Below are 11905 nucleotides of genomic sequence, written 5' to 3'. Positions count from 1 at the left end.
ATCCTCGCAAAATTTCAGTCAAATAGAAATGCATCTAGTTATCTACCTTTGATCGAATAACTAGACGTACACACAATATTTTCAGTAAGCAATGAAATGTTAAAAATAATAATTTACAACCAGTGGTTAGTGTCATCTTAAATTACTAAGATACACAATAAAATTCAGAAAGCAATTTACAAGAAACATGGTTCAAAGTTTTAATCCCAGAATATGAAAAACCTATAGATCCATAGAAAGAAATAGATGGAGCGGCAGTCTCTGGAGAGGAAGAGTTTCAGGAGATAGGCAGTAGGGAAAGTAGTCATCAATTAACAGAGACTATTATATCGAAGAAAAGTAAAGACTCCCTTGGTGTACTAACAACATAAAAATGAAGAAAAAGAAACAAAATACAAGACCATATCACCCGATTCTGTAATGGCAAAAAAATGTAATATAGAACTTGATACAAAAACTACCAGAATAAGCTTGAAAAGAAAAGAATATGCTCAAACATATTCAAACGCAAAAAAATAAAAAATAAAATATGAAAATTCAATTTCCTAATCTAATTTATCTCTTCCAGCAACCGTACATGAAGTACAATTACTTTCTTTTCTTCTCTTTTTAACGCCCAATCAAAAGCAGTTCTTAAATTGTTCCCGCTTCTCATAGCTATCAAATATCAGAACTCTCTGTGAACTTGTGATTCCCAATCTCCCAAAAACATCATCAACAATTTCACTGCTCCACCGGTCCAGGTCCACAAATTGTCATTCCTGAGAAGGTTGAACTGATGCTGCCAATTCTTCTAACTGTTTCCTCCCAAGATTGGATATAAGCTCCATGGAGATGAAGTGCTTTGGTAGACTCTCAACCTCTTCCAACTTGAGATCGTATATCGGTTGAAGCTTTTTTGCTTCAGAATCTGCTGCTTCAGCCTCTGCAAGCAGAAGGTTTGCTTCTTCAAGGTCGCCCAACTCCAGAGCAGCTTCTCGTTCTGCTTTAGCAATACCAGATATCAGAAGCAACCTCTCAAACCTAGCCGTTGCTACCTCTTTTTCCTTGGATTGAATATGCCCCTCAGTCTCCTGCAATCTGTTAACAGTCTCTTTTATCTCTTGCTCGAGCTTCTCAAGCTCTAAGATGGCTCTTTCCATGTCAATCTGTATGCCATCCTTTTCAACATTCAGTGACTTGGCCTCGGCAGCTAGCCGTGCAGCTTCCTTAAAGTTTCTTGCAGTGGCTGCGACTTTCTTTTCTGCTTCGAGCTCTGGGACTCTTTTGTCTATGAAAAGAATTTTCTGCTTAGAGGTTGCTATATCTTGCTGAATGCTTGACTTTTTGGAAGACAGTTCCTGTAATGTAGCTCTTGAGGCAGATACATCTTGTTGGAGCGTTTGAACATCCTTGGAAAGATCCTCCTCAGTCTTTGCAAGCCTGACCTTATCTTCCCTGGACTTCAAAATAGAGGACATGAGAGTTTTTCTAAGGGTAGCAACTTGCTGATATGTCTCTGCTTCCTCTGCAGAAGCCCTAGCCAGTTCCCTCAACTTTGCTTCCCTCTCTTGTTCCTGAGTGAGGAAGGCATTGATTTCCGTCTTTTTTGTTGAGAGAGCCTCGCTCTCTGCATGTATCTGAGAAAGGCCTGCTTGCAAGTCGCTAGACTTGGCCTGAATGCTGGATTGCATGTCCTGGAAGTCAGAGAGAGCACGATCAATCCTTTCCTCAACTTGTTTTATGTCATGATCATTTTGTGCAATCTCCTGTTCCTTGCGTTTGACCAAAGCAAGTAGCTTGTCCAGTTCGTCCATGAGAATGTCCTTTTTCTTACAGAGACATTCTTTCTCTAGCTTGTCATCTTCCACTAAAGTGTCAATGGAAGTGTTCAAGGAAAGCCCAGCATCATGGATAATATGGGATTCAATCTCCAATTCCATTTTCTTGGCTTGCAAGGCTTCAGTTGACGAAAGCCATTCGTCGGTTTCTTTTGAAGAGCGTGCTTCTGCTGTTTGCAAGACCAAATCTGCATCATTCGAAGCATCCTGTGATATTGAACCAACCAACAATCATATTACTCATTAAGGATTACTTGCAGCTACTCATGTCATAATTGTCACTCATTCCATTTATCTCCATTTTCAGTACTCTGTCTATAAAGTTATAGTGAATGCTATATATGAAACAATAGTAGTAATTAAAATGTGGAGGTGGGGGTACTCACGGTTGCAAAGCGTTGAAGCAGGGAGGCGCATTCTTCCTCGGCGGCGATCTGGGATTGGAGAAGGTGGTGCATTTTGGAGTCAAGAGCATCGCAATTGGCCTCAGCATCTCTGAGTGCATCAAGGAGAGCCTGTTTCTGGTTTTGAGCAGCAGCAAGGCTGTCACTAAGCCTTTGGGCAGTGTCGAAATCCTCCGCCTCGCAGGCCTCTTCGAGCTGCTTCTCGAGATTGGCGTATTCTAGGGAAGCCAAATTGAGATGATCAGCGGCAGCCCTTCTCCTAGCAATGGCGTCCTTCCTAGAAACAGAGACGGATGCGGCTGATTGGCGAGTACGGTTGAGCTTGTCGGCGATCAGGGCCTTGCTCTGATCCAACCGGAGCTCGGGAGGGGCTTCTACTTGGTCATTTACTACCACTACTTGTTCTTCTACTGATACTGATGGTAGAGTGGTGGGACCCACTGGGGTGCTGCTGATGGAGGTTGTGGTGGGGGGCAAGGGAAGGGAATTGTCATCATCTACATAGACATCATCGACATCATCGTCGACCTTGGAATTGGAATTGGATCGGGCGTATCCGATGCGGAGGCCAGCAGCTCTCTTTTTTCGTCTGGAAGTGGAGTTGTGTCTGGATATTGTTGGTGCTGGTTTTGAGATTGGGATTTGGACAACATCTTCTTCTTGGGTTTGGGTTGGGGTTTGGACTTGGAGTGTGAGGTCGGAGAAGAGGTTTTCGTCGAGGGGCTCAGAGGAGGATGAAGATGGTGGTTGGTGAGATTCAACGGCGGCCGGATCTTGAGCATAATCATGTTGTTGTTGCAGAGGTAGTTGTTGAGGCTGATTATTAACAAGATCATGGCGATTGTGTGTCTCCAAATCCAATTCGGATTTATTGGTACTGTTGTTGGGGGTAAACAATACCATCCCCTCAAACAGCGAATCCATCTCATCTTCCTCCATATCACTTGGATTGGATCACCCTAAACCCAAAACTAAAATCTTCCAAATCCAATAAGGAATTGCTTGCTGCTCTTACCCAAATCCAAAGCTTGCGTTTTCTGTTTAAATTTTTGGTGGGTTTGGCTGGCTGGTTGGTTGGTTGGTTGGTTGGTTTCTACTACTAGTGCGCTGCAGAAGAAGAGATTCTGAAATGGATGATGAGGCAAGGCAGGCAGGCAGGCAGGCACCTTCAACTAACAACAGAATTGCTCGTCAAACTGTGGGGGAGATGGATCATCGATATTGGGATTTTTACCCTTTATTGATTGGGTTGGTTTTTCATCGACCCAATTTTTCGTTGGTTACTTGTGTGACTTTTATTTTAAAACAGTATTTTCTTTTTTCTGTTCTGTGAGAGCAACTGTCTTTTTTTTCTTTTTCTGTTTTTTTTTTGGGGTCTGAACAATTGTCTTTCTTTCTTTTATGAGTTTGCTGCCCCTCGATTGACAGGAATTGCCCACATTTTGTTCCCTTGTTTCTTTTCTTTTCTTTTTTTCTGAAAATGAAACTTCTCTTTTGGCCTCAAAACATTTTTCTTTTAAAATACAAAGAAATTATTGTAGTAAAAACTAAATTGGAAACTCATTACTACCTTAGAGCATCCATAGTGGGGGTGTAAATTCGGGGGTGTAAAGCCACTTTTACATCCCTTTTACACCTCCGGGGGTGTAAATATGTTTTTTGCTCCAATGAGGGGGTGTAAATTCGGGGGTGTAGCCGTGAGTTCCAGCCTTTTATGTTGACTTTTCTTCATTTTTCTTCTCTTTTCTCGGGTGGGTCCCTCCTACAAGGGATGTAAAAATGAATGTAAATACACATTTTATTTTACATCCCCATGATGGTGATATATATTTACATCCATTTACATCTCACCATTGGAGACCATTCTGGTGACTCGGAGTGTATATTTAACATACACCCCCCACTGTGGATGCTCTTACAACTCAATTACACAGTTGCAGCAAATCTTGATGGTAGTGATGCAAATTGCAATGCAACATTATATGACCAAAAAAAAAAAATTGCAATGCAACATTAGTGCTTGGGCCTGGTTTTCGCACAGCCGAGATTAATGACATATTGGGCCAATTCATGACTTGGGCTTTTAACATTGACTAAATATTCTGGCCAATTTATGGTAAATATTCAAGGAATCATTATTATATGATGATTTCCTAGATTTAACGGGTTTTTTATGAGGGTTACTTGGCGTAGAAGACAATCAAGTGATTAGATTGACTTTGATTTGATTTCGCCGTGGTACAGTTGAAAAATGCGAGTCCTTATTTAGTTAGAATTTTGGTTATGTTAGGATTTTGATTACTTACCTTTATTTAGTCATATTGTAATTGAAATTTATTTCCTATTGTAATTTAGATTTATATTCTATGTTATTAGAGTTAACACATCTTTGTATTTCTTTAGATTGCATACATATTTGAAAATTTGCCCCACTTTATTCGACTGTGTTGATATCCTGAACTTAACTGGAATCCTAATCCCACAAGAACACTATAAGAGAATTAAAGGTCACAGGGCAACATTAGCTACAAGATACGCATTTCTGAATTGGATCTGTTCGCTCGAATTACAGTCTTCTGGGACAGTTAAGTTATTTTATTTTTATAACCTTTTTTTCATCTGCAAGTCTGGACATAATTTTATTTGCTACAATTATAATTTCTAGTTTGGATTTGAACCATGAATTATGTAATTTTTAAAATTGATTTTATATATGTGTGTTGTTTCCTGGCTTGAAAATGTTTGGGGTGAGCCTTATGATTAATTCTTGGCATAACTTGTTCTCCTAAATTCTATTAGATATGCTACTTGTATTGATTGGATTATGAAGCCCAAGTTGATTAGGTAGTGTGTGTCTACGGCCAAATTATATGAAGCACTTACTTGGGTAGGAATCAGGTTTCAGAAACTTGTTCCTTGAGTTCAGTAAATACATAATATGTTTAAATAAAGACATCATGAATTTTGGTAATTTGATGATTTTGATTGATTTTTGTTTTAATTCTGGTATAAGCAGAATCCGCAACAGCAGCATCAATAGGAAGAAATGGGTGATACGCAGAAAATTATTAGGAAGAAATGGGTGACACTGACAGACAGCAGCAATAGCAACAGCAACAGCAGCAAACATGAGGTCACTGCTCCTTCATCAGTAAAGTTGTAGCCTCCTCGGTACCAACCACAACATGTCCATCATCTCTTTTTGTGGCTTGCCTTTCCACGAATGTTGAAAGAACGAATCTGTCGGTCTGTAGACCCACTGATAAATCATGGACCCGAATTGATGAGGGCCTCAGCTTTGAAGATATAGAGTTCATCGATGGGAAGCTATATGCTGCAACCAACAACCCGTCGGAGTCTTTAATAGTATTTCAGTTTGACACACATAATCTTGATGATCAGCAGCAGCAAATCCAATACAGGGCTGAAAGGTTGGTTGTGCTTGACGACTCCGGGCCAGATCGTGTGAGGTTCGAGCATATATTTAGGATAAACAAGAGTCGTCTTTTCCTTGCAAAAGATGTCTTTGCATCAACGGAGTTGCTTATGATTACTTTTCCAGACAACTTTCTAGAGGAGAAGCTGTTGCTATGTCCACATGATTATGCTGAAGAATTTCAAGTTTTCAAGCTGGCATTCAATAATAATGCTGCTGCTAATAATGGTCGTCCTCCACCTCCTCCTCGATGGGTAGAGATTGTCGGATTTCGTGATCGGATATTGTTTCTATTCCAGAAATGCATGGAATTCAGTGACACCATCAACGTTGACACTAATGATCTGTTTAATAGGGATCTAATATACAGCATCTATACATGTATAAATTTATTAAGGCAACGAGCCATATGGCTCACCCCAAATCCTTGGTAGCATCCATTACATCCTAATGAAAATGGACTCATATTTAAGCACCGCTTTATCTTCTTCTATTTCAAGGTTTCGCTTGCTTTGTTTTTGTTAACACTAGTATAGCTGCATCGTTGCTCATTGTTCTAAGACACTCTTTTTTTTTTCCTTCAAGTGTCGCAGTCAATTTGTATGGTTAATGGCCTTGGGTGATTTAGCAGATTATGTTTGTTGTCTTTAGCAGTAGTGGATTGGTTAATGGAAATGTTTTTCTTCCTAGGATTTGGTTTCAATTCCTTCAAGTCATGCCTCATGAAGTGTCAAGTTGTGTTTCTAATTTCTTTCTCAATTAACGATAATTTACAGCTACAATAAAATATGATTTGCGAGAAAATCATACATTGTGCATTCCCCCTATAATTTTGGACTCCCCCACTTGCCCTCGATGTCTTCAGCAGGTTGAATCAGCCGAGCACTTGTTGTTCCTATGCCCGTGGACAAATGGCACACTGGTTTGGTGCCCCTTTTTCCTAATAAAGTTTATCCTAAACCAAACTCTAAAACTAAAACTATAATTTCTTTCTCATCTTCCTCCATATCACTTGGCTGACCCTAAACCAAACCTAAAACTAAAACCAAACTCTTCCAAATCCAATACACCAGAAATGATGAATCTATCAAAATCTGGCAAAAGAAAATAAGAAATTGCTTGCTCCTAGTCTTACTCCCAAATTCAAAGCTCGCCTGGTTTGTTACTAGTACTAGTGCGTTGCAGAACAAGAGATTGTGGGATGGATGAGGCAGGAAGGCAGGCAGGCACCTTCAACTAACTTCAAGAATGTATGAACAAGGCTAGGCTTCTCAAGCTGGGTTTCTTGAGATTTGTAAGGTATTGAGAAAAGAGATTCTGAGCATAAAAAAACAAAAAAGCTATCAGAGTAAAAACTAAATTGGAAACTCATTATTATTACCCTACGTCTCAATTACACTACTGTTTTAAAAAAATTTGATGTCTCTGTACGCATTAATGGTGATGCAACATCAGGTTGTCTTGCCATTAAATTCAACAAATTTTGATAACTTAAGATCTAATTTCCTTTATACTAAAAGATTCATTAGTCATATGTCCATATTTAAGGGGATTTTGATGGTCTTGAAGATGTTCAGTCAATAACAACAGCCAGCCAGCTTGCTAAAAAGATATCCTCATGCTAAAAGTTAAAACAATACAATATATAAACCTTAAATTACACAAGACATCACTAAATGGGGCGGGAACTGGGATGGGAAAGAAATGACAAAGTATTATACACAAGTTTTCTATTATCATTAAGATATGATATCTAGAGCCAAATATCAATGCCATTCTATTCCTCCCAATGTGGTACAGCCCACTACTTCCCATACCTCATTAAGGCCTACTTCTTCATTGTCAATGCCTTCCCTGTCGCAGTCCCACCAGCCACACCCATTTGCATCTGCTATCACAAATCAGGAACCAAAATTACTAAACAACAATAACAACCTTACACACCTCAACCTCAAGAGACAAAACATAAAAGGAGAAAAACTGTGCTTCACAGAGAAACATGAAAAGATAACTTCTGATTCAAGATCTAGCATACTAACAGTGATTATAAGCAGGTCCTGCTTTCTCCTTGCTCACAAAACTCTCATTCCTTTTCCTTTTCTGGTAGTCTTGTGGTTTTGGTTTTGGATCACCTCCAAGCACTGTGAAATGTTTTCTTACAGAGTGTTTGCCACCGCCGCCTATTTGAAAGAGAAAGGCGGGTTGGTAGGTCAGATTTAGAAACCAAAGACATAAGTTGGTTGCGTAGGAAAACTAGAAAGTTTTAGCTGGAACATAAAGGTGGCTACACATGATCTTCCTAGACAAACTTTTAACATCTCAAATCTTGCTTCTAAATCAAACAACCAAATTCGATGTATATTCTACATTTGTGGTGTATATGCTAAATAAGTAGAAAGCAACTAGAACATGATATGTATAGTTGTGGTGTATGGCAAATAACAATGAAAACTACACATCTCAAGACATAATACAAAGGAAAAAGAAAACTGTGCTTCACAGAGAAACATGAAATAATAACTGTTAACACCATTTCTGAGTCAAGATATAGCATACTAAAACTGTAGTTATAAACAGGTCCTGGTTTCTCCTTGCTTATAAAACTCTCATTCCTTCTTGTCTGGCTGGGTTCTGAATCACCTCCAAGCATTGTGAAATGCTTTCTTGCAATGCGCTTGTCAACCCCAGCTAATTAAAAAGAGAAGGGCAAGGTGTGGTCGGTTAGAAACCAAGGACATAGGTTGATCGAGTAAGAAAAAAAGTTTTAACTGGAATATAAAGGTGGCTTCAGTTGATTTTACTCAATAAAAAATTTATACCTCGAGTCTTACTGATGGAAAATAAAAAATCAAATGTAATATATTGTGGTGTATATGCTAAAGCATGATGTCTTCAGCCCATTTGTCCATCTTTTATGTTTCTACTTCACTTAAAAACTTTTCTCATTAATCTTGAATCTTCCTAGAAATTTTTGTCACCAATTTATGACAGTCCATTATTTATATATATATATATATATATATATATATATATATATAATTACTGTTAGAGAAAACTCTGCACTGCAATATTTGTTCTTCACAATATCAAAGTTCTAATTTCTGCTGATAATGAGATGATTACAAATATCAAGCACAGACCCAACTCTTCCAGTATCTCCATCCAATTTCTTATAGTTCTTTTAAAGTTACAATTTTTCCTTAAACTATTGATTCACATGTGTAAATGTAGGCAACAAGTTTCAATTAATAGAAAGAAATCGCCCCTTCGGTTTTTTTATTTATTTATACAATTTAACAGACACCATAAAACCCAATATTTGATGGTCTTCTTTTCCCCTCACCATTTTCTCAACAACCAATAAACGTAAGGGTACCTTTACTGCCGTGGGTTTTCCAGAAGTCTGGTGAGGCTTCCGTTCCGAGAGGGGCACATGCGAGCCACCATCTGGATATTCTTCTACAGCCTTGACACTGATTTCACGCGCAAAAAAAAAAAAAAACACGACAGATAGAAGATTTATTACAAAAAATATAATATGGGTTTTTGTTTTTTTTCCGCTTACTACTTTTTTGAGCAAGACGAGAATAATGAAGGAAGTGACCGCTGCCCTACAGCCCTAAACCTTGGCGGAGTTTTCTTTGAGCTCATTTCAATGCTCCAATCTCTGATAAGCAAACTTTCTGTTTTCTGCTGTGTTCGCGCTTTGAAGTTTTGGAAGGTTTTGCCAATGGGGTTTAGCTGCGGTGGTTTGGCAGCATCTTTCCTCCCTCCCCCCAACTGGCACCCGGGTTCGAAACCCCCCTATGTAACCAAAAAGTTTGGGAAGGTTTTAACAAATTAATAAACAAATAAAAACAACCACTTTGAAGTTTTCGCGCCAATGATATGGAAAAACCAAACTTCCTGGTCAGGGCCTTTTGGTCAATGTGCCCCGTCACCTTCCCTTTTCTTCCCTTGAAGTGCTGGCCTCAAATTCTGAAAAAATAGTCAAATTTTGGCCCTTTAAAAAACGTTCAGCTTCTTTTTAAAGCAATTTCAGTTGTGAGGTTCGAGTATTATTTGAGTGGCCTTTGAATCATTATATTTTCAAATTAGAAGAGAAGTATGCCAAATCTTTAATGTGTTAAAAATAGCTTAAATTTTTTATTCTTCTATGTCAACTCTTTTAAAAAGGGTCACATAGCCTAAATCGACTCTAAAATGGGCACTTTGTTAAAGCAATTAGTGACATAGCAAAGTGGATGCCTTGACATGGTAGTTGAGTTAAAGCAACCTCAATGAGTGAGGTATCTTCTTCAATGAATGAGGTGGGAAGTAAGGCAAAATTGCCTTCCCTAGTGATAAGTAAAGAGGAAAATGTGAGGAATTTTGGACTCACTTGAATTTTATATTAGTAAAGGGCCTTTTATTCTTTGTGTCGTATACATATAATTCCTCTAACTATTTGACTCATATATAGGTTATCAAAAGATACATTTTCATCAAACATTTGCCTCATTCTTGGAGCGACAAGCTTTTGATGAGGCAAATATTTGAGGTAAAGTGTCACATAGGTTATCAATAACACACATTTACCTCATACTTTGGTTTGGAGATGCTCCCACATGTACACACATACAAACATCTTCATGTAAAGTTAGGTTTAGTAGAATTGTGTCACATTTTGAGCTATTCTAATTTACAAACAAGGGAATCCGAACTTGGGAATATAAAGGAATATTCTAAATTTTTTAATACATAAATTATTTTGGATGCCCAATAAAATCTTGGTTTATATTGCTTTGATGTAGTTAATTTGGACTTCTATTATGCTTTACGTATGTTTGTGTGTGTGTGTGTGTTTTTTTCACAAGTGAGTGAGATAGGAGTTCTGTAATAAGATAAATGGTAGTGTTATATATAATAAGAAAATTTCGAATCCGTAATACAAACTCAAATAAAAAGTCTAAATAATGCATGTCAGAACATGCAAGAATTCTCACCCATTTTTCAAAGGAAGATTTTATTGCAAAAATGTAAATCATGTTTTTAATCTCATTAACGAGCAAGTGGCCCAACTCCTCATAAGTCAGGGTGACATGGATATGTGTTGTCTTTGGCTTTCACGCATGTTCAAACTAATTTGCAATGGAAGGGATGACCCAACTCCTTATAAACCCTTACAAGATTTCTTAACTTTCAACGAGGGACATTTCTTCACATCCTCACACAATTGCCGCCCTACCCTATTTTTGTTTTTTAGTATACAACAAGAAAAAAGGAAAATATATATATATAAATCCACGATGATAAGAGAAAAAGAAAGAGAGTAAGAAAATCGATCACCCATCTTAATCTCAACTACAGCAAGATTTTATATTTACAAATAAATACATGATAATTATGATCCATGCCCATGTGTGTAACAGTGTAACACGAACCTACAATAATAAGACAAGCAATGAGCCGTTGCTGGTGACGTGGAGCCTTAGCCCTATTAGGCTGCAACGTCACCTGGAATTCAACATACCACGCTCTCAAACTCTAAATTGCAGATAATTCGATTAATTTAGTTAATTATAAACTAATATAGTGCTAATTAAATTAAGTATCTGATAATTTCTTTTTTTTTTTTTTTTGGTCAACTAGTATCTGATAATTTCTAGTTATCAGAATAGCAGTCCTTTTCTAGTTAGCCCCTCTCCACTAATATCATCACTATTGTTTTGATCACTAAATAAGTAAATACCGTCTTGTTTCTTTTTCGGATTTTTGTTTCTACTAATGTGCACTAGATTCTCGAAAGGGGAAATTTTTGTTTTCTAATAAATTATTGTAGGAATTTTGGCAAATCTTGCAAGAATCTGGAAACATGGATTTTTGGGGTCTTTGCTCAAATCATGCACGTATTTTGGCAGTTTTTAGTTTATTTGATTTGATTTCCTCCAAAGCTGCTGCTTGTTACATTAGAGGGGGTACATACTTACTGTTAATAGTTACTACCAGAGGAACAATCAACTTGATGTAGCTTGCAAATTTCCAAACCTTTTGATGATCACCAAAACAAACCCATCAGTTGGATCTTGCAGATTTGAGATAATGATCGAACCATATTACGGCGGTGCAGAAAGGAGATTCAGGTGTCTCCAAAAGCCTCAAAGCCTGGTTGCACTTTTCATTTTCTTTTCGCTAACCCGTTGTGTGAATTCCGAGGCTTCGGAGTCATGTGGAACCACATTACCTGGTGCAAGGTAAACAGCAAT

At 37.9% G+C, this 11905-nt stretch overlaps 2 protein-coding genes across 2 annotated transcripts; both read right to left on the bottom strand.

Moving 5' to 3' along the window:
• Positions 1-292: 292 nt before the first annotated feature.
• LOC110758973 (neurofilament light protein) lies at positions 293-3540 on the bottom strand. The gene is made up of 2 exons (XM_021960958.2): positions 2207-3540; positions 293-2027 (listed from the first exon to the last, which is right to left on the bottom strand). The coding sequence occupies exons 1-2, from the start codon at positions 3161-3163 to the stop codon at positions 756-758; spliced, it is 2229 nt and encodes a 742-aa protein (XP_021816650.1). The 5' UTR covers positions 3164-3540; the 3' UTR covers positions 293-755.
• Positions 3541-7259: 3719 nt separating this feature from the next.
• LOC110759251 (uncharacterized) lies at positions 7260-9137 on the bottom strand. The gene is made up of 4 exons (XM_021961303.2): positions 9037-9137; positions 8217-8348; positions 7700-7840; positions 7260-7548 (listed from the first exon to the last, which is right to left on the bottom strand). The coding sequence occupies exons 2-4, from the start codon at positions 8308-8310 to the stop codon at positions 7427-7429; spliced, it is 357 nt and encodes a 118-aa protein (XP_021816995.1). The 5' UTR covers positions 8311-8348; positions 9037-9137; the 3' UTR covers positions 7260-7426.
• Between the last annotated feature and the right edge of the window lie 2768 nt (positions 9138-11905).

Source organism: Prunus avium, chromosome 1, assembly GCF_965620075.1.
Source record: "Prunus avium chromosome 1, drPruAviu1.hap1.1, whole genome shotgun sequence".
In the NCBI taxonomy this organism is placed as follows: Eukaryota; Viridiplantae; Streptophyta; class Magnoliopsida; order Rosales; family Rosaceae; genus Prunus; species Prunus avium.
The sequence above is the reverse complement of the archived record's forward strand: the minus strand, read 5'-3'. Positions and strand labels throughout refer to the sequence as shown.

Excerpts from the sequence above, each read along its gene's own strand:
- LOC110758973 (XM_021960958.2), bottom strand. The coding sequence starts at position 3,163 with ATGGAGGAAGATGAGATGGATTCGCTGTTTGAGGGGATGGTATTGTTT. Across the intron at positions 2,028-2,206 it reads TGCTTCAACGCTTTGCAACC|GATGCTTCGAATGATGCAGA; the intron begins GTGAGTACCCCC and ends TCAATATCACAG.
- LOC110759251 (XM_021961303.2), bottom strand. The coding sequence starts at position 8,310 with ATGCTTGGAGGTGATTCAGAACCCAGCCAGACAAGAAGGAATGAGAGT. Across the intron at positions 7,841-8,216 it reads TGTTTATAACTACAGTTTTA|GCGGCGGTGGCAAACACTCT; the intron begins GTATGCTATATC and ends TCTTTCAAATAG. Across the intron at positions 7,549-7,699 it reads AGGACCTGCTTATAATCACT|ATGCAAATGGGTGTGGCTGG; the intron begins GTTAGTATGCTA and ends TTGTGATAGCAG.